Source organism: Papilio polytes, unplaced genomic scaffold (assembly GCF_000836215.1).
Source record: "Papilio polytes unplaced genomic scaffold, Ppol_1.0 DF821400.1, whole genome shotgun sequence".
Classification (NCBI taxonomy): domain Eukaryota; kingdom Metazoa; phylum Arthropoda; class Insecta; order Lepidoptera; family Papilionidae; genus Papilio; species Papilio polytes.
In genome coordinates this window covers 5,775,220-5,796,167 of record NW_013527804.1, presented here as the reverse complement: position 1 = coordinate 5,796,167, position 20,948 = coordinate 5,775,220, and the positions used below count along the sequence as shown (strand labels likewise).

At 33.3% G+C, this 20,948-nt stretch overlaps 2 protein-coding genes across 2 annotated transcripts; one reads left to right on the top strand and one right to left on the bottom strand.

Moving 5' to 3' along the window:
* Window positions 1–671: 671 nt before the first annotated feature.
* On the bottom strand, window positions 672–1,863 carry LOC106108843 (phosphopantothenoylcysteine decarboxylase). The gene is made up of 3 exons (XM_013290129.1): window positions 1,683–1,863; window positions 1,403–1,606; window positions 672–1,011 (listed from the first exon to the last, which is right to left on the bottom strand). The coding sequence occupies exons 1-3, from the start codon at window positions 1,800–1,802 to the stop codon at window positions 736–738; spliced, it is 600 nt and encodes a 199-aa protein (XP_013145583.1). The 5' UTR covers window positions 1,803–1,863; the 3' UTR covers window positions 672–735.
* Window positions 1,864–2,185: 322 nt separating this feature from the next.
* LOC106108842 (nitrogen permease regulator 2-like protein) lies at window positions 2,186–20,701 on the top strand. Its single transcript, XM_013290128.1, has 8 exons — window positions 2,186–2,636; window positions 2,870–3,026; window positions 3,783–3,909; window positions 11,154–11,290; window positions 18,453–18,596; window positions 18,971–19,055; window positions 19,663–19,832; window positions 20,423–20,701. The coding sequence occupies exons 1-8, from the start codon at window positions 2,437–2,439 to the stop codon at window positions 20,603–20,605; spliced, it is 1,203 nt and encodes a 400-aa protein (XP_013145582.1). The 5' UTR covers window positions 2,186–2,436; the 3' UTR covers window positions 20,606–20,701.
* Window positions 20,702–20,948: the final 247 nt, after the last annotated feature.

Here is a 20,948-nt window from a genome sequence, read left to right as displayed (position 1 = left end):
TAATACGTATTGCATTCAACATGAGGATAATCTCAGACAGTTTGGCGATATGAATTTTTTATCGTTGTTTAAACTATTTTCGTGTGAACATACCGTGATAAGGTAAGTCGGCATGTCAATATTATGATAATGTCCATATTTAGGGCATTATGTATATCCGTGATAGGGTCAATGAACTCTTTTTTCCCGAACAATTGATATCACCTACTTGATAATTGACTTGGCAAAAAAGTTACATTCAGTTCGTTAATTTTACTGAATTATTCGTAAAACATATGCTAGTTAAAACCTCAGTTCAGTTTCAGAGAGTTTTCATAATTTTTCATTGTTTGTTAATATTATGGGAAAGATAGAGGAAAGATTTGTATTTTTGTATGTACTGAAATAATTCAAAAGCTTCTGGGCAGATTTCAAAAACTATTACACCATTGAAACGCTACATTTCCAGTGAGCATAGGCTATGTGTTTTTTATTATTTTTTATTTTCACGCTGGCGATGTCGCGAGCAACAGACAGTTTAATATTAAAATGTCAACTTTTCAAAAAATGTATTCCTAAAAGTAATTTTCAATTCATTCTAAAGACTATTTAGTAGCTATTAGTTAATTTGTTTTGTTCATTTTAAATAACTTTAAACCTTAAGAAATAATTAATGAGTACAAGAAGGAAATAGCAAAATAATTATGTATAAAAACAAATTTATTTACAATGCAATCAATTAACAATAAAATTTATTTAATTGTTTGCTTTCAACATTTTATCATTGGCAACACTTTTTATTCTCTCAACGATAGCTTCGACTTCAGCCATAGCACCTACACCAGTGTCGCCACATATTAGTTTCTTTTTAATAGGTGGTATTTCTTCATGGCCCCATTCCTTTAGTATCTGTATGTGTTTGTATGTGAGAGGATGTTCCCACATTCTTGTGTTCATCGCAGGACAAAACAGCAACGGCTTGCTCATATCCCAAGCTCGGGTGGTACAGGTTAGAAGATTGTCACAAAGACCCTGGAATATAAGCATTTACTAAACAAATTTTATAGTACATTTAGAAATAAGAAAGAAGTGTGTTTATTAATTATAATTATATATTTTTTATTGATATAATTAAATGAGTTGGCCTTAAGTTCTATAATTTTCTTAATAAACTACTTATAGGTCCAATAAAATATTACACTTCATTTAAATACTATCTTGTATCTTATTTTTAAATAGCTGTTGCTTGCGAATTTGTCCATGTCAAATGAAAAAATAAATTACCTTTTAATATTTATAACCGACCCAGTAGTTTTTGACTTATTTCAATACATACAGAAATCCAAAAATACAAATCTTCCCTATTTATAACATTATATTTTTAATGAAAATTAAGATTGGTTCCAGTGGAATTATCTCGTACCTGAGCCATTTTAGCCAGAGTGTTAGCATCTAAAGGTGCAATGATCATCATATCAGCCCACTTTCCAAGTTCTATGTGAACAACAGGATCGCCTCTTTTATTCCAACTGCTCCATTCTTCTGCATCGTCGTATACTTTAACATCACCAGGTAAGTTTGAAGTTTCGAAGAAATGTTTCGCATGTTCTGTTACAACAACATAGATCTAATTAAATTATTAGAATAAGTCACTTTATATAAACTAAACAGTTTTTACGAAACGTTTTGTTTATAAATATAACCTCAAAAATATATTGCTGTTGATCATTTAGTTTTAATAAAGAGTCTATTAAAATTGGTATTTTTAGAGCTGCAACACTTCCTGTAGCACCAACGAGTAATCTAAATTTACTTTTTTCCATTTTAATTAGATTATATTAAAATATTATCAAAACAAGATCCACTTTTCTGTTATCAGTTGATATCGAATATCATTGACAGTGACAGTTGGCCAGCTGATCGCACTTGACACTTGCAGACTTCGTTCAAAAATAGTGAAAACACTCCTTGACAACAACTGGCAGAGTAAATGAAGTTTATAAGGAAGTATTTGTAATGTATTGTCAGCAAATAATTCTGCGAAGTTTATTCGTGTTAAATATCTTAGTAAGCCTGAACCATGTGCTAAATTAAACAAATGCAAACCACATAATTATGAAGATGAACATAATATGTTTCTGAACGATAACATTTCTTTTCTGACTTTTTTGCATATGCCAACATTCCGAACCATTGTCATCTCGTTTCGGAGTTCGCCTATCACAAATAAAAATGATTTCAAGTTTCTAAAATTTTCAGTTGATCATGTGCCGCGCGAGTGGTAGGATTATACGATTGTGTAACAAAACTTCGACTCTTACGTTATCGTGATAGTGATATAAGTTTTTATGACAAATTAAAATATGTTTAGTTGCTAACCATAATAGTGGCAATTTGTTTAAAGAATTAGAAATGTGAATTAGTGTCGTGTTAATACAAAATTCCAGTATATTAACTATGGATGCAAACGCAAAATATTACGAGGGCTGTGGGCAGGAAGGACCTATTCGCTGCATATTTTTATGTGAATTCCATCATACCGCGGGCCCCAAAATTACTTGTCAAGTACCGGAGAACTATATTTCTAAAGATATTTTCGATACTGTTAGTCACTATATTATTCCAAAAGTGCAATTACAGAGATGCACATTAACTGTGTAAGTATTACTGAAATTATTATTTATTCTTAACAAATTAAGTAGTTAACGTATCACTTGTTATCGCGTTCATTTGTTTACAAACATCGAAAAAGTTTCTGTATTTCGTAATTATTTTAAATACGTGTTTAAATCTTGCTACTAGTGGTTTTTATTAAATAATTTTGTTTAAAATTGTCAATATTTAACACTTGTTAATATCTTTTAGTAAAGTATGTATATTTTGTCACCAGAACTCTTCTTGGCTCAAAAATACTGGGATTTCCTGTGAGAATAGATAACAAGAAATATGCAAGGAATGCGTTTTATTTCAATTTGTGCTTTGTATGCGATGCTTGGGCGAGAACAGTACATCTGGAGCCTTTGGTGAAAAAACTTACTGAGTACCTGGTATGTATACAATTACACTAGTCTTGGGCTTAATCGGACATCTGCAAGTGCGCACCGTACTAGTACAATTGGGAAAACGTACTAGTACACACTTTTAGTACCTTTAGTACTTCAGTTTTGTTAAAACACAATACATGAATAGAATATAACGAGGGTTATATATTACTTCACATCAAATTTTAAGCAGGGTCAAACATATGTTATTAGCGAAAATAAATTTAGTTATGAATAATTTTATCCACTTTTGATTCTCATTATCGAAGGTGGATGCTTCAATCTGACAAAAAGGCGAACACCGATATCGTGTAGTGTACTAAAAGTACTAAATGTCCGATTAACAGAAGCCGTTCGGTAACGTTACTTTTAGTACAGTGCCGAGTAACATTACTTTTTAGTACATCGTACGTGTACTACCCAAGACTAAATTACACATAATATAGGCGTCGTAAGGGGGAGGGGACAGGAGTTATAGCTGCCCCATTCCTATATTTAACTTAAAATTATTAAAGTTACAACTATCTTTATATCCACATGAACTCAAAAACCACTTTAAAGTTTATTTTAATAAAAAAAAATCTTATCGCTCTTTGGAATAACAGAAATTACACCTTGCCCCTCCTATTCCCCATTGACAACTGACGACGATCTTTGCACAGATTCAGTGTACAATGTCTCCATTAATACTAACTGCTTCAATCAGAATTAATAAAAACCCTTATTTTAAATAACTATATTCACATTGTATCTGATTTCCAGTTGTCTATGGAACTGGAGACGGAATGGCTGTCGAAGCAGTCGATGTCAGGCGACGCCAAGGATTTAGGCTGTCTCATGAAGCAGGTGATGCAGGACATCAACTGCAGGAGGATGTGTACATTAACAGGTGACATTTAAAAAAAATATATAAAAAAAAATAGATTTACGCAATGCGTTTCTACTAAAACATACATGAACCCACAGTCGTAGTTACGTTATGCGTAGATCCTTATATTAATTCAAAAAAAAAACCCTACTCATAAGCGTAGGAAAAACGATTTAGAAATTAAAAGAAAAAACTAAAAGAATACAAAACAAAAGTCACTTCATTCGTAAAAATCGGTTTGTCAAACTGTAGGCTCTCACTTAGAAATTAACGTACAAACCCACATATATAAAAACTTACATACGAATGAAAATATTACCTTTGTCAGTAAAAAAATTAACTCGAATCCCTTCAACTCGTCTCTTTGTTCTAATTTGTTAACCTAATTTCACGACAGAAAAAAAATCTAAAATAGAACAAGCACTCCGATATCTGTTAGTATACGAAAACAATGTCGTAAAATTAAAAATGTATGACATGATTATGCGATATGGTGGTTTAACGATTCCATCTTGATGAAAATTTTATCACATTCTTGTCAATTTGTCGTGCAATTTAAAGAATTGAAACGGTCGTAAACTAAAATACTTGACAAAAGATTTTACTAAGATCGTATACAGCAGAACCTCGATAACATAAAAACCTCTATAACTTAAAAAAATAATATGTTCCCTTCCCATCGGAGCCCAAAACCTCTATAACATAGGTCCTTAATAACTTAAAATATTTTGTGTTTCCCTTAGACATTAACTCATCGAGGTTCTACTGTGATTTGGATAGACTTAACGCCGGTTTCCCAGTTACTTTAAAACCACTCGTTACTAAGTTGATTTGATAACTTTACGAAATGCGTTTTCGCACTTTAGTTTTATATACCTTGAGTTTTACTGCGTTAAAATTTAGGTCAACCTATCAAGAATTTCTAAGTAATAAAATAAATGGAAACTTCAGAAACCCAGCATTAACGGAGCGACAATATAAAATTAATCGGACACATTAACCTTTATGCCTGATTTAATTCTAATAAATTACATAGTAATATTCGTATTGTCTACTTGCCTTCGCCCGCGACTACGTCCGCGTGAAATTAAAAGAAAACAAACGTGAGTAGCCCATGTGTTCTTCCAGGCTATCCTCTACATCTATGCCGAATTTCATCGAGATCCCTTAAGCCATTTAGGCTAGAAACTGTAACAAACATCCATCAAAACTTTCGCATTTATATTAGTAACATTACTAATACATATTTAAACATTATGTAACCTACATCACTATAATTATTCAATTACGGCACGTGTATGCACAGCTTTATATGTACTGGTAGTCAATTGTTCTAAACAATAATAGAACGCCAATACTTTGCATAATTTATGCGCCACACAACACAGACTATAACTTACCACGATTAATGACTATCGACAGCTTATGTTTTTTAATTTTCCCTCTTATTATTTACTAGCAGTCAACCGCGATTCTACACGAAATTAAAAAGAGCAAGGACCTGTCCTACCACTGGCTGATTTAAGCGATAGTTTAAAAATGACGTCACTGTCAGATAAGGCAACAAAATCCGATATTTGTAATTACAATTTGGTGGGACAGGCCCTAAGTAGCCTATGTGTTCTTCCAGACTATCCTCTATGCCAAATTTCATCAAGATTCGTTTAGCAGTTTAGGCTACTAACATCCATTCAAGTTTTCGCAATTATAATATTAGTAAGACACTTTGAACCCAAATTCTGTATTATTTCGTAACTTCATGCTTAAAATGTTTACGAAATATTTTTTTTATACTCTTCTATTGAAAAATCCAAATTGAAGAATCATCTTAAAGTTTCTAACTTGTTCCTAATAATTCAATAGTACTCACTTTATTATTTTAATCTTACTAGTATTATAAATATGAAAATATAGATAGATTAATGGATGTTTGTTTGTTAGTTTGTAGCCTAAACGATTGAATGAACTCGATGAAAATTGGCATAAATGTAGGGGATAGTCTGGAAGAACACGGACAACTTTTGTTTTTTTAATTCCATGCCGACGAAGTCACGAGCGAATCCTTGCACTCTATAAATGTACATTTAGGTCATAGATAAGTAAGATTTTCCATTTAAAATCTATACGCTATGTATGTTTATTCGTGTATGAAGTGGAACCCATAAATCAACGCGGCCGCGCAACGAAGCTTATCGAATTAAATCACGTAAGATTGAAAACAGTAGGATTATAATCTAAAGTTATTCACCTTTATTAACCTAATCAGGGTAATTAGATACGAGATAAACAACGCTTAGCTTAGCTTTTATAATACAGTAGAACCTCGATAAGTTAAAGTCCAAGGGAAACACAAAATATTTTGAGTCATAAAGGTTTTAAGTTATCAAGGGCCTATGTTGTAGAGGTTTTGGGCTCTGATGGGAAGGGAACATATTATTTTTTTTAATTATAGAGGTTTTAAGTTACCGAGGTTTGAGTTATCGACGTTCTACTGTATGAAAAAATACAAAATTGTTTTTTTTATTTTACAATAATTTCTCATAATAAGATTTGTTTGTAAGAAAATAATGATAATCTATACTAGTTAATATTATAAAGAGGGAAGATTTGTATTTTTGTGTGTATTGAAATAACTCAGAAATTATTGGGCAGATTTTTTAAATTCATTCACCGTTACAAAGGTAATTTATCTGTGAGTACTATGGTACTGGCCATATTTTTTTTTCACACGGGCGTTGTCGCGAGCAACAGCTTGTATTAAATAAACAAATAACAATATAAATAATAAGTTAATAGTCCGTCTAAGAGAAGACTAATTAACTACTATTATACTTATTTCGATCTTATTAAATTTCATATTAAATGCCTACTTAGAATTATCTGTAATTCAAAATACTTTTTTTATTCGATAAGTTATAAAACTAACACATTTTTTTAGTTATTTCGCAACGTGACTTGTATTTTTAAAATCCTTACTACAAATGTAATTACGAAACGATAAACGTAAAAAAATGTTCCGTAGACATTGATGAACTTTCTTGGGACCAATGCCAAGCTTATATTTTACGTGTTAGTGATGAAAAACGTTAACTTTCAACATATACTATAACTAATCTATACTCTATCTATACTTATTATAATAAAGCGTAAACATACACTTGCTTGTTGCCTAAGATGTCAGCAATCACAGCATATTTTTGAATAATTCTTCCTTTAATAAAAAGCCCTACACTTGCCACACGCTTTAGACTATATATTTCCACGCTATTGAACTTAGGGGGCTAAATTGGAAAAAACCATCATGTAGGAAAGGGACCATAAACTCCAAGCTGCCAACATTAAGGAAGCATTATTATGGTAACGGTAATTTTGACATTTGCAATTGAACATTTTACAAATGAAAACAATAAAATAAGTTTTTTTATAATTTTATGCGGATGAAGCCGCACGGGGACAGCTAGTAGTTCAATATTAAGAGCGCGCGCACCTTTAACTAAATTATCGCACAACCGTTTAGTCGCGCTATGATTCCTATGAGCTTATATGGAGGTGTACACACTACTCGATTTTTAGTTGTGCAACTAAACAGTTGAATTGGCTGCGAAATAATCGACAATCGCGCAACATTTGTGCGATAGTTTGGTCAAAGTGCGCCCGCTCTAAAACGTCGAATCCAAAAACAATAAAAAAAAACGCTTACTTTACATTGAAAGCATTTAGTTAATGTAAAATGTTTTAGAAATCAAGATCAAAAGCGATTAAACTGACGGAAATGTTTACAGCAGAATTAATTTACTTACCATAGGCTTTAATGTTGAAACATGAACAACAAAACATCGTTGTCTCATTCTAGTTGAAGTTTGACCTCTGATTTCATAGGCTGTGGACACACTATTTTGGACATGTTATTTTCTAATACAATAAAAATGTCATCAGAAAACGAAAACAATTTATTCAGGTCAAAAAACTCGTTATAAACAGGCTTAATTTAATCGAGATTTATTTTATTACGCGCTATCTTTTCCGTTGCTAGGCAGAACCGCTTAAACAAATATCATTCTAAAATAACTCTTATGCTTATACTAATAAAGTCTATTATAGCTTAGACAATAGGATTATATGGAGTAGTCGTGTCTTGTGACAATCTACACATTATTTCGTAATCGGATGCTTTTGTTTGTTTGCAATGCTATCGAAAACTGGTGTAAACCAGTTTTAATGGGTATACGTTCATACCCAATTTATTACTGGACTGGGATAATGTAAACTGGACATTAAAAATACATATTTCTAATTTCTCATCAATCTCGAAAATCTTATTCATGTAAATTAGAAACGCGATTAAATCATTAAAACTTGTTCAATATATTATAAATATTAATGTGAACCTAATACACAGTTGGCGTAAGTGGAGAGAACTTGTTTATCATAATTATTGTAACATAATGTTATAATATCTCGTTGAATAGAAGACTGTTTATCGCACGCTAAACAAAAAAAATTAACTGGTAATTAAATCTTACTTCTTACTAATATTATAAATGCTAAAGTTTAGATGGATGGATGTATGGATGTTTGTTAGCGTTTGTAGCCTAAACGGCTGAACAGATCTCCATGAAATTTGGCACAGGTTTAGAGCATAGTCTGGAAGAACACATATGCTACTTTTTATCCCTGGAATAGTTACGATTCCCGTGGATTCATTATTTTAGTTTTTTAATGTTCACTCGATCATTCTGCAACGGTTCAACATATCTTATTGAAATTTGGCACAGATATAAAACAAACTCTGGAGTACACATGGGATAAGCTTCATCCCCAAAAAATGTCCGCTTCCCGAGGGATACGTAGCTTTTTGTTAATCTTCTCTGTCTGAAAGAACGTAGTAAATACCAGCTTGTTTACGTTTAATTTTAGACATTGGCCACGAGTATCTCTGATAATGCGCCAGACAATCATACAATTTGTAATATGTTTTTGTACACGTGTACGATATTTTTCTCTCATGATAAGATGCGTCTATTGATAAGGAGAAATTACACGACTCATCGTTGAATATCATAACTTACGTTTTCATTGCAGAAATATTTGTACAAAAAGTGTGGTAACATGAATAAATTGGTTTATTTTGTACATTAATTGATAATTGAGATACAGATAAAAAAGATAGCAGTTTAAAAATAAAAGATAGCACTCCTCGATTAACTTATCTAAGACTAGCTGTTGCTCGGGATTTCGTCCGCGTGGAACTTTAAAAAATGGTAAAAACATAGCCTGTGTTACTCACTGATAACGTAGCTTTTTAATGGTGTATGAATTTTCGAAATCGGTCCAATAGTTTTTGAGTTATTTCAATACATAAAAAATCCAAAAATAAAAAAAATCTTTCCTCTTTACAATATTAATATAGATTTGATTTATATAACAATTTATTATACATATGTTACATTTAATATTTATAAACATTAGTCGCACAATAGCAGTCTAGACGTAATTGTTAATGCAAATTGCATCTTTTATAATTATTTTTACAGCTAATATAGTTCTGCATTCGCTTAAAAACTGGTCTGTAATTTCGTTTAGAGTTCATTAAACTTTCAATATAAGTGCAACCGGTTTTATTTTACTGCATTCACAATTTATACATTTTATTGCAAACTGAACCTGGCTTGCGTTTCGACGACGAATGCAAAAAAAAAAATTAAACCAGATAAAGCAAAAAGTTTCGTTAAAAAGAAACTTTTTTTTTTAAATTCTAATGGCAATTAATTGACTTTTGTCGTCTTCGGAGCATAGATGTATAGGATAGTCTGGAAGAACACATAGGCTATTCACTTTTGTTTTTTTCAATTACACGCGGACAGAGTCTTGGGCGAAAGCTAGTCCTTTATGATATAAGTATAGATTTAGTTTTAAATATTTTTTTAATTCGGATATATCTGTCGTATATTTTTTCGGTCGATAGAAATTCCATCCATTGTTTAGGTAACGAATTTTTTCGTTTATTAAAATCCAAGTGTTATTTGGTTAACTTTAATACACTGATTGTCAAGTATTCATTTTGCATAAACACGTAGGCGTCACGACCATTGATATTAAATTTCTATTTATATGTTTACTAGTGATGTTCCTCGCCGATGTGTACACCGAAACACGTGTAATCAAAAATACATCTATCTCTCTCTCTTTAAATTAAAGTCGTAAATTTTTGTTCAAATGTTTCACTGACGTTTCTAATATTAACACCAAAATGTTTTATCAGATTATTATAGATTTATTACTTTTATCGCATTATTATGATAATAATAGATAGAAATATATTTATGAAACAAAAATAAGCAAGCAGTGACTAGCAAAAAGTACTAGCCATTTCTAGAATTACATCGAACAAAAACCCCTAAATCGTACTTCATACTAATATTATAAGGTGAAAGTTTAGATGGATGGATGGATGTTTGTTAGAGTTTGTATCCTAAACTACTGTACGGATCTCAATGAAAGTTAGAGATGTAGAGGATAGTCTAGAAGAACACATAGGCTACTGGGGCTCAGTTTTTTTTTAATACCACACGGGCGGAGTCGCTGGCGATAGCTAGTTAATGATTGTTTCCCATCCCTAGTGATATTCGAGTCGCCAACCCGCCGCTGATAGCCCGCTATCGGGTTATCGTTGACGTGATTAACTCTGACGCGTGTTAATTGAACGTGCTTCAAGATGTCACTTCGCTTATTTGTGCATTCTGTTAGCATATTTTTTTATAGCTGTTATTATTGTTTACACGGGATTGTTAAATCAGCAACACTACACAATTATATCATCGGCTATTCAACTTTGACTTAATATATTGCAAATATTGCATATATAATTGTTACCAATAAAATACATGCGCGGACATCATGGTGTGTCACTTTAGTAAATTTCTTGCATTGCAACGAGAAAACCTCCGCCTTCCCTATAAATAACTTATTAGATAGAGTGGCACTAACGAAGGGATGTAATAAAAATAAATTAGCTTTGTATCTCACTGACTTCTTCATACAGATACATTGAAAAGATGCGTTGTTTAGGTGGTTTCGCGTCGTCGTTACAAAATGTTCAAATGATTGTAGCTTTTAAGGTAACCGTCAGTTTTCTCGACTGTACAAAGTATACTGATAAAATAAAAAAGCTGCTATTTTATACCCGAATGTGCGAGATAGTTATATGTGCAGTCACATCATAAGTAGTTTTATATATTTTTCCAATCGTTTGTATCTGTTGTCAGTTGGTACAACAACGACCCATTTGACGGTGGTGCGGGTGAACAGCGACCCAGCGCCAGTCAAAGACCACCAAGTGCCCGTGTTCCTCTACAGCCGGCAGTCGTTTGTTGCCGACCAGTGGGATTTGACCACCAACCAGGTAAGAAAGCCACAATTATTTTTAAACCAAATTCTGGAAGGAGACATATTACTAATCAAGTTTTATGAAATTACGCGCGGACGGATTCCACGGCCACAATTCGTATATTAGGTTTTTTAATCAATCAATAGATTATCTAGGGGGCAGGTGGCAGCAGGCCTCCCTTTGACTACGCCCTTTGGTCAAATTCCATACCTTGCGGCCAATCATACTAATATTATAAATGTGAAAGTTTAAAAGGATGGTTTGATGTTTGTTAGAGTTTGTAGCCTAAACGGCTGAACGGATCACAATAAAATTTGGCATAGATGTAGAGGATAGTCTGGAAGAAGACATAGGATGTTATTATTTTTTAATACCTCACTGACGGAGTTGCGGGCGAAAGCTAGTTAACATTAATTGATGTGATGTGTGTTTTTAAATGAGCAAATGTTCGCTTGTTAAAATAACGTTGAATTGGAACGAAAATGTATATTTCCTTAGAGAAATTACAAGAATGTAAGAAGTAAAACAATTGTGATATTGTTATTGTAGCGACAATGTGTCGTTAGCGAATCGTGAAGATTTCACCTGAACACAAATAGAACGGAGTCATTCGCGGGCACTTGCGTCAATAAACCGATCACCAGATCGTTGCTCCTTGTTGTAAGGAAACAATTAATTGTAATACAAATATAGAATTTAATTTTAACATTAAGATATTACATTTTTCATAATCATGAAATAATAGTGGTTGATATTAGTAATGCCAAATCATACTTAATATTATAAATGTGAAAGTTTAGATGGATGTTTGTTAAAGTTTGTAGCTTAAACGGTTGAACGGATTTTGATGAAATTTGATATAAATGTAGAGAATAGTCTGAAAATACACACAGTCTATTTACTTAAGTTTTTTTAAAAAATCAACGCGGAGGGAGTCGCGGGCGAAAGCTGGTTTCTTTATATTGGTGTGTCTGTCATTTATACCGTAGTTCAGTGAGTGGTGTTTGTCACCGAGCAATTACCGAAGGTTGAGTGCGTTGTGTGTGGGCAGTGACAATGATCGTAAATTCCTACAGACATTGTTGTATCTAAATATCTTATACTAGCTGTTTCCGTGCGGCTTCATCCACGTGATATTATAAAAACATTATTTTATTGTTTACATTTGTCAAATTCTACGTCAATTTTGCTTCCTTGATGTTAGCAGCATATGCTCTCTATCTCACATCAGAGTTTTTATCCAAAATATATACCTCCTAAGTTTAATTGCGTTAAAATATATATCCTAAAGCGTGACGTAAGTGTAGGGCTTTTTATTAAAAAAATAATTATTCAAAAATATGGTGTAGTTGCTGACATCTTAGGCAACAAAGAAGTGTGTGTTTACACTTTATTATAATAGTATAGATAGACAAGTGTTTATAACGGCAATCTATTCTTATAATAGCGTATATACATTTATTGAATAAAAGTAATAAAAAAGTGTAGATGCAATTTAAATATTTCTCAAAAACTTGATGAAACCTAGAGATATTTTAATGTTGCGTATAATAAAGAAATAAAATTCGTGTATGCATAACATATTGCGGCAAACGACTTGTTTATCTCAGTCTACGAAGTAGATAACTTCTATATTAAACCAATATATTTATAGTTCATAGCTTATAAAATATTTTTTATCTATATTAATATAAGAGGAAAGATTTGTATTTTTGTATCTATTGAAATAACTCAAAAACTGGGCCGAATTCAAAAATTCTTTCACCATTAAAAAACTACGTCATCAGTGAGTTACAAAGGCTATATTTTTATTATTATTTTAAATTCACGCGGGCAAAGTCGCGTATAACATCTAGCCAATATTACAAGTGGAGGCCGTATCTTTAAATTCAGATCAGAAATAGAATCAAAACAAATCCATCTTGCGATCAGTCACCCGCGGCGCTGTGCTGTAATGCTGTCATGCTGGCGCCTAGCCAGTAGGTCGACACCCGACACGGGAGTCTCGGCCTCCCACGTGCTAATCACTTAATTACACCCACTTGTAACTAATGTTTAGTTTCCCCAAATTAATATTAGGGTCAACGCACATTGAACACGTTTGGGATGCTACAGTTTTAAAATAAATTACACAATGGTAATTTCTTATGAAGTCATGGGGCAATTGTTAATAAAATAATAAAAAGTTGTAGTATACTCTATTATTTAGATATTTTTAAAATTCTTGATATAGACTTTTGCACTACTGTCATCCTTTTTACACTCTTTAAAAAAGAGATAACAATACATTCATGTACAGACATTGGCAGTAAAAATTCATGTTTCTCATAAACTGTAAAAAAATGATATCTTAAATAATTTACATCTGCGTCACATATAGTCCATTAACAGAATAATTTAAATACGAGATCAACAAAAATAAATAAAACATCAATATACTGGTATTATAATATATTCATTATTCCATTATTTAATGCAAATAAATACGAATCCAGCGACTGGTAAGCATATCGGAATTATAGTTGGTAATCGTGGTCTAAGATTCAAAACTTATGACGTCAACGAGGCTAGATTACATTAAAAAATGTTTTTAAACTAGCTTTCGCCCGCGACTTCGTCTGCGTGGAATTAAAAAAAAAACAAAAGTAGCCTATGTGTCCATCCAGACTATCCTCTACATCTATACCAAATTTCATCGAAAGCCGTTCAGCTGTTTAGGCTACAAACTCAAACAAACATCCATCCATACATGTAAACTTTCGCATTTTATAATATTAAGTATGATTTGTCGACTAAAATTCTTAATAAGCAATTAAAACATCAAAATCAAAGGAAAAACCTTAAAAATGTAGACATCATAAAGCAAAGTTCAATATCTCTGGCATATGCCGGTAGCCTTTTAATGCTTCCCCTTTCCTTGTTAATGATTTTATTAAATTAATTATACAATACAATTATATTACTGCTCTAGATTGTGTTATAGCAAATTGAACCTTATTCTTATTGATTAAGATAGCAAATATTTTGTTTCATAGTAACACATTATGCTCACAGTTATCTTGCGGTGTTCACTTTCCGCTCGCTTTGTTTTACATCACATGGTAACAGCGGTTAGCACTCACGTTTGCAGGGGTTCTGAACATTTTGTAATACGATTATTATTTTACGGCTTAATCGCGTCATACTTTTTTCCGGTGTCGGCACCGACCAGTTTCAGACCCTGCGGGGGTCCTTCTTCAGGGCGAGGGTTAAAGATGTTGTATCGCGGTCGCGTCGCGCCTCGCACCTAGCCAGTCTTCTTTCGTTTCTATCTTCAACCCTCGCCCTGAAGAAGGACCCCCGCAGGATCTGAAACTGGTCGGTGAAGTCACCGGAAAAAGTATGACGCGATTAAGCCGTAAAATAATAATTGTATTACAAAATGTTTAGAACCCCGCAAATATTTAGAGTGTTAAAGTGGATATGAATGCAAATCGTGTTTACAGTTGTTTCCGAAGGTCGTCACGTCCCGGCCCGTTGTCGATGTAAATAATTGTTATTTACGGTTTTAATAACCGGTTATTTAAATGTTGATTACATTTTATATACGCTGTTTGAGATGTTTTTATTAATAAATGTAGAGATTACAGAAGTGACCGGAAAACTGTTTTCGATTTAATAATCGCAAAATAAAATAAATACAATTTAATAGGTTTGTATATGACATCTATTTTTATTGGATGCCTAAATCATAAAAGCTGTCATACACGTTGAAAATGTTAATGTTTACTCAATATGCTTGTAAAGTGACCATTTAGCAGTTTGTGCGTGTTGTAAGGCAGGCCTTGGGTCTAGCGCCTCTGTTTACCGGCCAGGATGCTATGGCCCAATCCAAAAGAGGTAGCGGTTGAATCGTAAAAAATAATTTAGTGGTATTCTTAAAATATATCCTAAATATTTTTTCCAACGTCATATGTATTTTGGGTGTAGCTTTAGTAGCAAATTGTTATCACTGGTTTTAACCGACTTCAAAAATTAGGTTCTCAACTCGTATGAATGTTTTTTTAAACGTTTATGCGCTTCAGTTTACGCTAAGTGTGTCAAAACTTTAACAGTTTAACTGACAGTTGAATTTGACTACACTCGTACAGTTTAAGATGTACAGTTCGACTCATCAGTTAAAACAGAACGTATTCGGTGGTTTGACATTTATTATGGCTCATTAAACTCTAATTTTTAACAAACAATTTACCTTCAGTGAAAAAATACAATATTTTATTCCGCCGTCGCTTGTAGCTTGCGCTTGTATCCGTAAATAGATCTATTAGGATGAATTAAATTAACTCCTTAACCGGCGACTGTGGGCTGCCTGTGCCGCAACAGATCGCAATTCTAGCCAAGCTTCAACGAGACACTATTCAGAGAGTTTATTATAGAAATAACTTACGACCAAATATTGAAACGAAACTGACTTTGTAAGCGCCTCATAGACGGCAAAATTTTAAAGGAATTTAGTATTTAAGCTTGGTCTTATCATTTAAGATACTCTTGTTAACGTAATTTATAAACGTAATATAAATTACGTTTCAGTATTCACCCTTTATCCTCACTGTTAAATTATATTTGCATTTTTAATACAGTAGAACCTCGATAACTCAAACCTCGGTAACTTAAAAACCTCTATAACTTCAAAAAATAATGTTCCCTTCCCATCAGACCCCAAAACCTCTACAACATATACCCTTGATAACTTAAAACCTCTATAACTTAAAATATTTTGTGTTTCCCTTGGACTTTAGCTTATCGAGTTTCTACTATATTTATTCTACTAACTATTCCCGTGCGGCTTCATCCGCATGTAATTATAAAAAAAATTCTTTATTGTTTATATTTGTCAAATTATCAATAGCAAATGTCAAAATGACATGACATGACAAACCTTGGCAGTGTTGCTTCCTTGATTCGGCAACAACTTATGGTCTCTTTCCCACATTAGGATTTTTATCTAAAATACTTAGCCCCTAAGTTTAATGGCGTTAAAATATATAGCCTAAAGCGTGACGTAAGTGCAGGGCTTTTTATTTAAAAAAATATTAAAAAATGTGCTGTAATTACTGACATCTTAGGCAACAAAGAAGTGTGTGTTTACGCTTTATTATAATATTATAGATATAGATTAAGAAACTAGTGTAATTTGTTTTTATTTGAAGCTACGTGTTATTGATTACATTAAAAATATAAAATTGTTTTTGTACTGTAATGTTATCGATGTTTTAGACCTTTTGACATTTGTTATTTTTTTTTCTTTTTTTTTGGATAGAATGATTATACAGTTTTAAATATGCCAGTATTTAAAGAAATACATTTACATACAATAAAAGCGTTGTACTTGGATATTTTTCCTCTTTATAAAAAATATGTTGCTAAGAGATTTTTAACTTCTATCGTGTGTTTAGTACTAAGGAATTAAAGTTACAAGTCGCATATAAAGACGCCAGCGCCCACGCACACGTTTTGACACATACTTCTTCAAAGATTTCTTGTTTTTTACATTTGCATTTGAATGCAATAAACGATGAATCTATAAAGATTGTTTTTTACTTAATGCTAAGTACAATCGCGGAATCTCACCGTATTACTCCTTAAAAGCTATAGTAGTTTGCGTAACAGAATGCTACCTAATTGCTTATCTTATTATCTTGCTAATATTACAAATGCAAAAGTTTAAATGGATGAATGGATGTTTGTTAGAGTTTGTAGCCTAAACGACTGAACGGATCTCGGTGAAATTTGACGTAAATGTAGAGTATGGTCTGGAAGAACACATAGGCTAGTTAGTTATTTTTTTAAATCCACACAGAGTCGCGGGCGAAAGCAATTTTGTAATAAAAGTTTGTCTCGTTGCAAGAAACAAGGCACTATTTCTGTAAGTGGACCACTGAACAATTCCGCGACTGTACGTTAAAAATACGTTACTAAGTGCTTTTGGCATATACCAGTATACTATAGGTGTGGTAGTTAGCACGTTTAGTCACGTCTAATTGCATTAAGAGTCGAGTTAGCACGCTCGATTACTGCGTGTTGATACCGAAATAGAATTATAAGCTTGAGGCACACTGCAAGCAAAGCGAAACGGAAAAGCGATCATAATGTGGCGTATATTGCGTTCCATATATCGAACGCAGTGTGTAACAGGTCTGATAATCCCACCGATGAAGGGACCAGATTCGATACATCCTAACTTAGATAGTTATTTCTTCGTGTCTGTTTGGTTGCAATCCAACAGCATTACAAATATTTGTAATCCTGTGAGATTTCCTACTGATTTTACAAAATTAGTAGATACCACGTATATACGTGGTATAAATTTAAACTTAGGAATAAACTGAGTATAAGCAGAATTTGTACTATTTGCTTGTACTCAGTTTACTAAGGAGTTTAACTTTATATTGTGTTTATTTGTAAGGCAGTAAAGGTTCTTCTTATCAAAATTGTAAAACTGTATCTATTATAAAATACATAACAGTCGTAACTGTAAAGATATTTCGAGTGGGCCCTATAGGAGCCGGTTATAGGCCGTGTAACGGTCAATTCAATGCACCATTGCACCAAAAATTAGTTCATCTTCAAACTTAGTTGTGCAATTTTGAATCTTCTTCCGTCAAGTTAAGATTCAATTTGGTATACCGTCTAGATTACCGTTGGTGTTGAATACAAAATGCATTTCGTTTATTTTGATATTAAAAAGTTCACTTGCGATCGAATAGTAGCCACTAAACAAAATACGCAGTTTTTTCAACAACACGTTAAAAGGTTTTATACATATATCATGTGGTAATTGTAAAGTCGTTGTTTTTGTATAGCGTCAACAGCTGATAAGGAAGTCATGCGGCCGTAAATACAAGGCTCTGAGGCGCCTTCGTCTTATAAAATAACGGAGGTTAACTGAGACTTAAAAGTATATACCAAACGCATCTAAAAACAAATGCTTTGCTATTCAAGTGAGACATATTGACTTCTTGTTTTAATTGTTTGCTTAAAGTTTAAGTTGTGTTAATTTACTTGACACTTTGGAGACATAAACACTTCTGTCCGACGCGTCGTAAACTTCATGTTCTGTTATGTTGTTTGGTAATATTTTTATGTTGTTACTCGCTATGTTGTTGGGCATATGTTGTATGTATTTTTATGTTGGTAGATCCTGCCGTACATCGACGGCTTCAACCACGTGTCTAAGATCGCTGCATTAACAGACGTGGAGGTGAGCCTGGTGCGCGCCTGCGTTCAGAACCTTGTATACTACGGTGTCATCACCCTCGTACCTATATTCCAGTACTGTGCGGTGAGTATATAAGCCATAAGTCTTAATTTAATGCTACTGTTTTAACAGACCAGTGGTAGACTTATTAAGGAGTAAAACGTATGGACATTTTATTAAGAGGGGAAGAACTTTACTTTTAGAAAGAGATGAGTGGAATACGTGCGAAGTGATCAAGATGGGAGTGACGTCATCTTATTGATGGAGGATTGATTAAACTTGGAGGACGAAAACGCGACGACTACGGAAGTAGGATAAGCACTGCGAAACGATGTTCTGGTTTAAACAATTTTTCACTTTCTCCAGACACTTACAATTTTACAAAATTAGTAGGAGTATACATAGTACAAAAAATGAATGGAAACTTTCTCGCTAAGTTTGTCCCTTTGGTTTGTCAGGTATACAGTGTGACGCCGAAGCTGCGTCAACTGACGAGGTGTGCTGGCTTGCAGCGGCAGTGTATAGAATTCTGTGCTCGTTCTCGTAAGTAATGCTTCTGTTATAAAGATTCTTTTCCGGAAACAATATGTGTTGAAACTACTATTTCATATGCCGATAGAAATAAAATACCCAAGATTTTCAAGTTATCTATTAAGATTGATGGATGTTTGTAGCCTAAAAGACTAAACGGATTTCTTTGAAATTTGGTATAGATGTAGAGGATATTCTGGAAGAACACATTTTTTCCATGCGTGCGAAGTCGCGGGCGAAAGCTAGTACATAATAAAGTATAAACATTTCTCACAAACAATCAGCAATCACAGCATATTTTTCAATAATATCATTTTTAATAAAAGTCTCTCCATTGATAATACGCTTTAGGCTATATATTTTCACTCTTTGAAACGTAGGGGTTGAGTAAATTGGAGAAAACTGCTCTCTGGGACAGGGACAAAACAAGACAATATCAACAAAGAATCAATGTTCAGCCAATAGCAGAGTCCTTCGTTGTCATTTGAGCATTTGAGTATAACAGAATGTAAATGGATAAAATCAACTTGTTATAATGCGGATGAAGCTGTCCGGGGACAGCTGTATATAATATTCAGTATATACTACTATCTTTAGTACTGAAGTGTGACATTTGCAGCGCGTCAGCTACCAAAGGTTAACGATCTGTTTGTGATGTACGCGGGCATGTCGCACGGCAGCACAGTACGCGACCTGTGCCGTCGTTTGCGCCCGCAGGACCTCGCCATCAATGAACGCAAGCTGGTGCTCTTCGGAGTACTAGAGGGACTCATACGAAGGGTTTACAAGGTTTGTATTACACACAATACTATATGTATAATATCAGAATAATTATATCATCATCACCAACTTACGTCCTTAATAAGGGGCTTTAAGCCCAAAGTTAGTGGTGAATAAGCCACAGTGAACTATGCTGCATTTCGGTTAGTTGACTTCACACATATCTTCGAATTTATTCCCAGGTAAAGCATCACGATGTTTTCTTTCAACGTAAGAATGTTGACTAAATTATGTACAGTCGGGGAATTTGGCAGTGTTTTAGCATAAAAGTTACAATGGTTTAAACATTTTGCAACAAGATACGGAACAAAAATATGACGCAGTTTATAAATGTATTTTTATATTTAATATCATTTGTAGGAAGAATCGAAGTTTGTGTCGTTATAATGAACAAGGTATTTTTTCCTAAACTGGAACACCGCGGAATTCCGCGACTGTACATATATAATTCGAAAATTGAATATTACATTGGTACGGCGGGATTCGAACTCAAGCTCTATAAATAAACAGAAATTTCTTACTTTAAAAGATAAATGCAATTAGTTATTTTATGGAATCTATGCCAAATAGAATAGTATTTGATTTTTCAAACATTTTAGTATCCAATAACGTTGAATAACGTGGACACGGCGTCGGTGAGATCAGACCATAACCAAAACCTGGTGCGGACGTACAACGGGCTTGTGTGTTTGGACGAGTTGTGTTGCCACGGCGGTCTCTCTGTCTCACAGCTCGAGGAGCAGTTAGAAAGAGACAGTAATGTTGTTTTTATCGTTAAATGACATTACATGTTGTCTGATTTACAAATAAACTGTAGTATTGTAGACTTAGCTGGCCCGGTAGGTTATATTGGCACTTGAATATATTTTGTCTGTAAATGACAAAAATGTGGCAATCTACGAAAAAAAATACAGACGCATTGAGTACCTCCTTCTTTTTGGAAGTCGGTCAAAAATAAGTCACATACCGAACCACAAGTTTGTACAACTCCAAGTTAATATCTCCGTTTTAACCCTTGACGGAAAAAAATAAGTTTTTGGACATTGTAAAAAATAATTTAAAAAATCAAGTTTCCTTAATTTTGTAACCAATGTAGCGATCCATGTACCAAATTATGGGTAAATT

Excerpts from the sequence above, each read along its gene's own strand:
- LOC106108843 (XM_013290129.1), bottom strand. The coding sequence starts at position 1,802 with ATGGAAAAAAGTAAATTTAGATTACTCGTTGGTGCTACAGGAAGTGTT. Across the intron at positions 1,607-1,682 it reads AACAGCAATATATTTTTGAG|ATCTATGTTGTTGTAACAGA; the intron begins GTTATATTTATA and ends TAATTTAATTAG. Across the intron at positions 1,012-1,402 it reads CTCTGGCTAAAATGGCTCAG|GGTCTTTGTGACAATCTTCT; the intron begins GTACGAGATAAT and ends CTTATATTCCAG.
- LOC106108842 (XM_013290128.1), top strand. The coding sequence starts at position 2,437 with ATGGATGCAAACGCAAAATATTACGAGGGCTGTGGGCAGGAAGGACCT. Across the intron at positions 2,637-2,869 it reads CAGAGATGCACATTAACTGT|AACTCTTCTTGGCTCAAAAA; the intron begins GTAAGTATTACT and ends TTTTGTCACCAG. Across the intron at positions 11,291-18,452 it reads GGGATTTGACCACCAACCAG|ATCCTGCCGTACATCGACGG; the intron begins GTAAGAAAGCCA and ends TTATGTTGGTAG.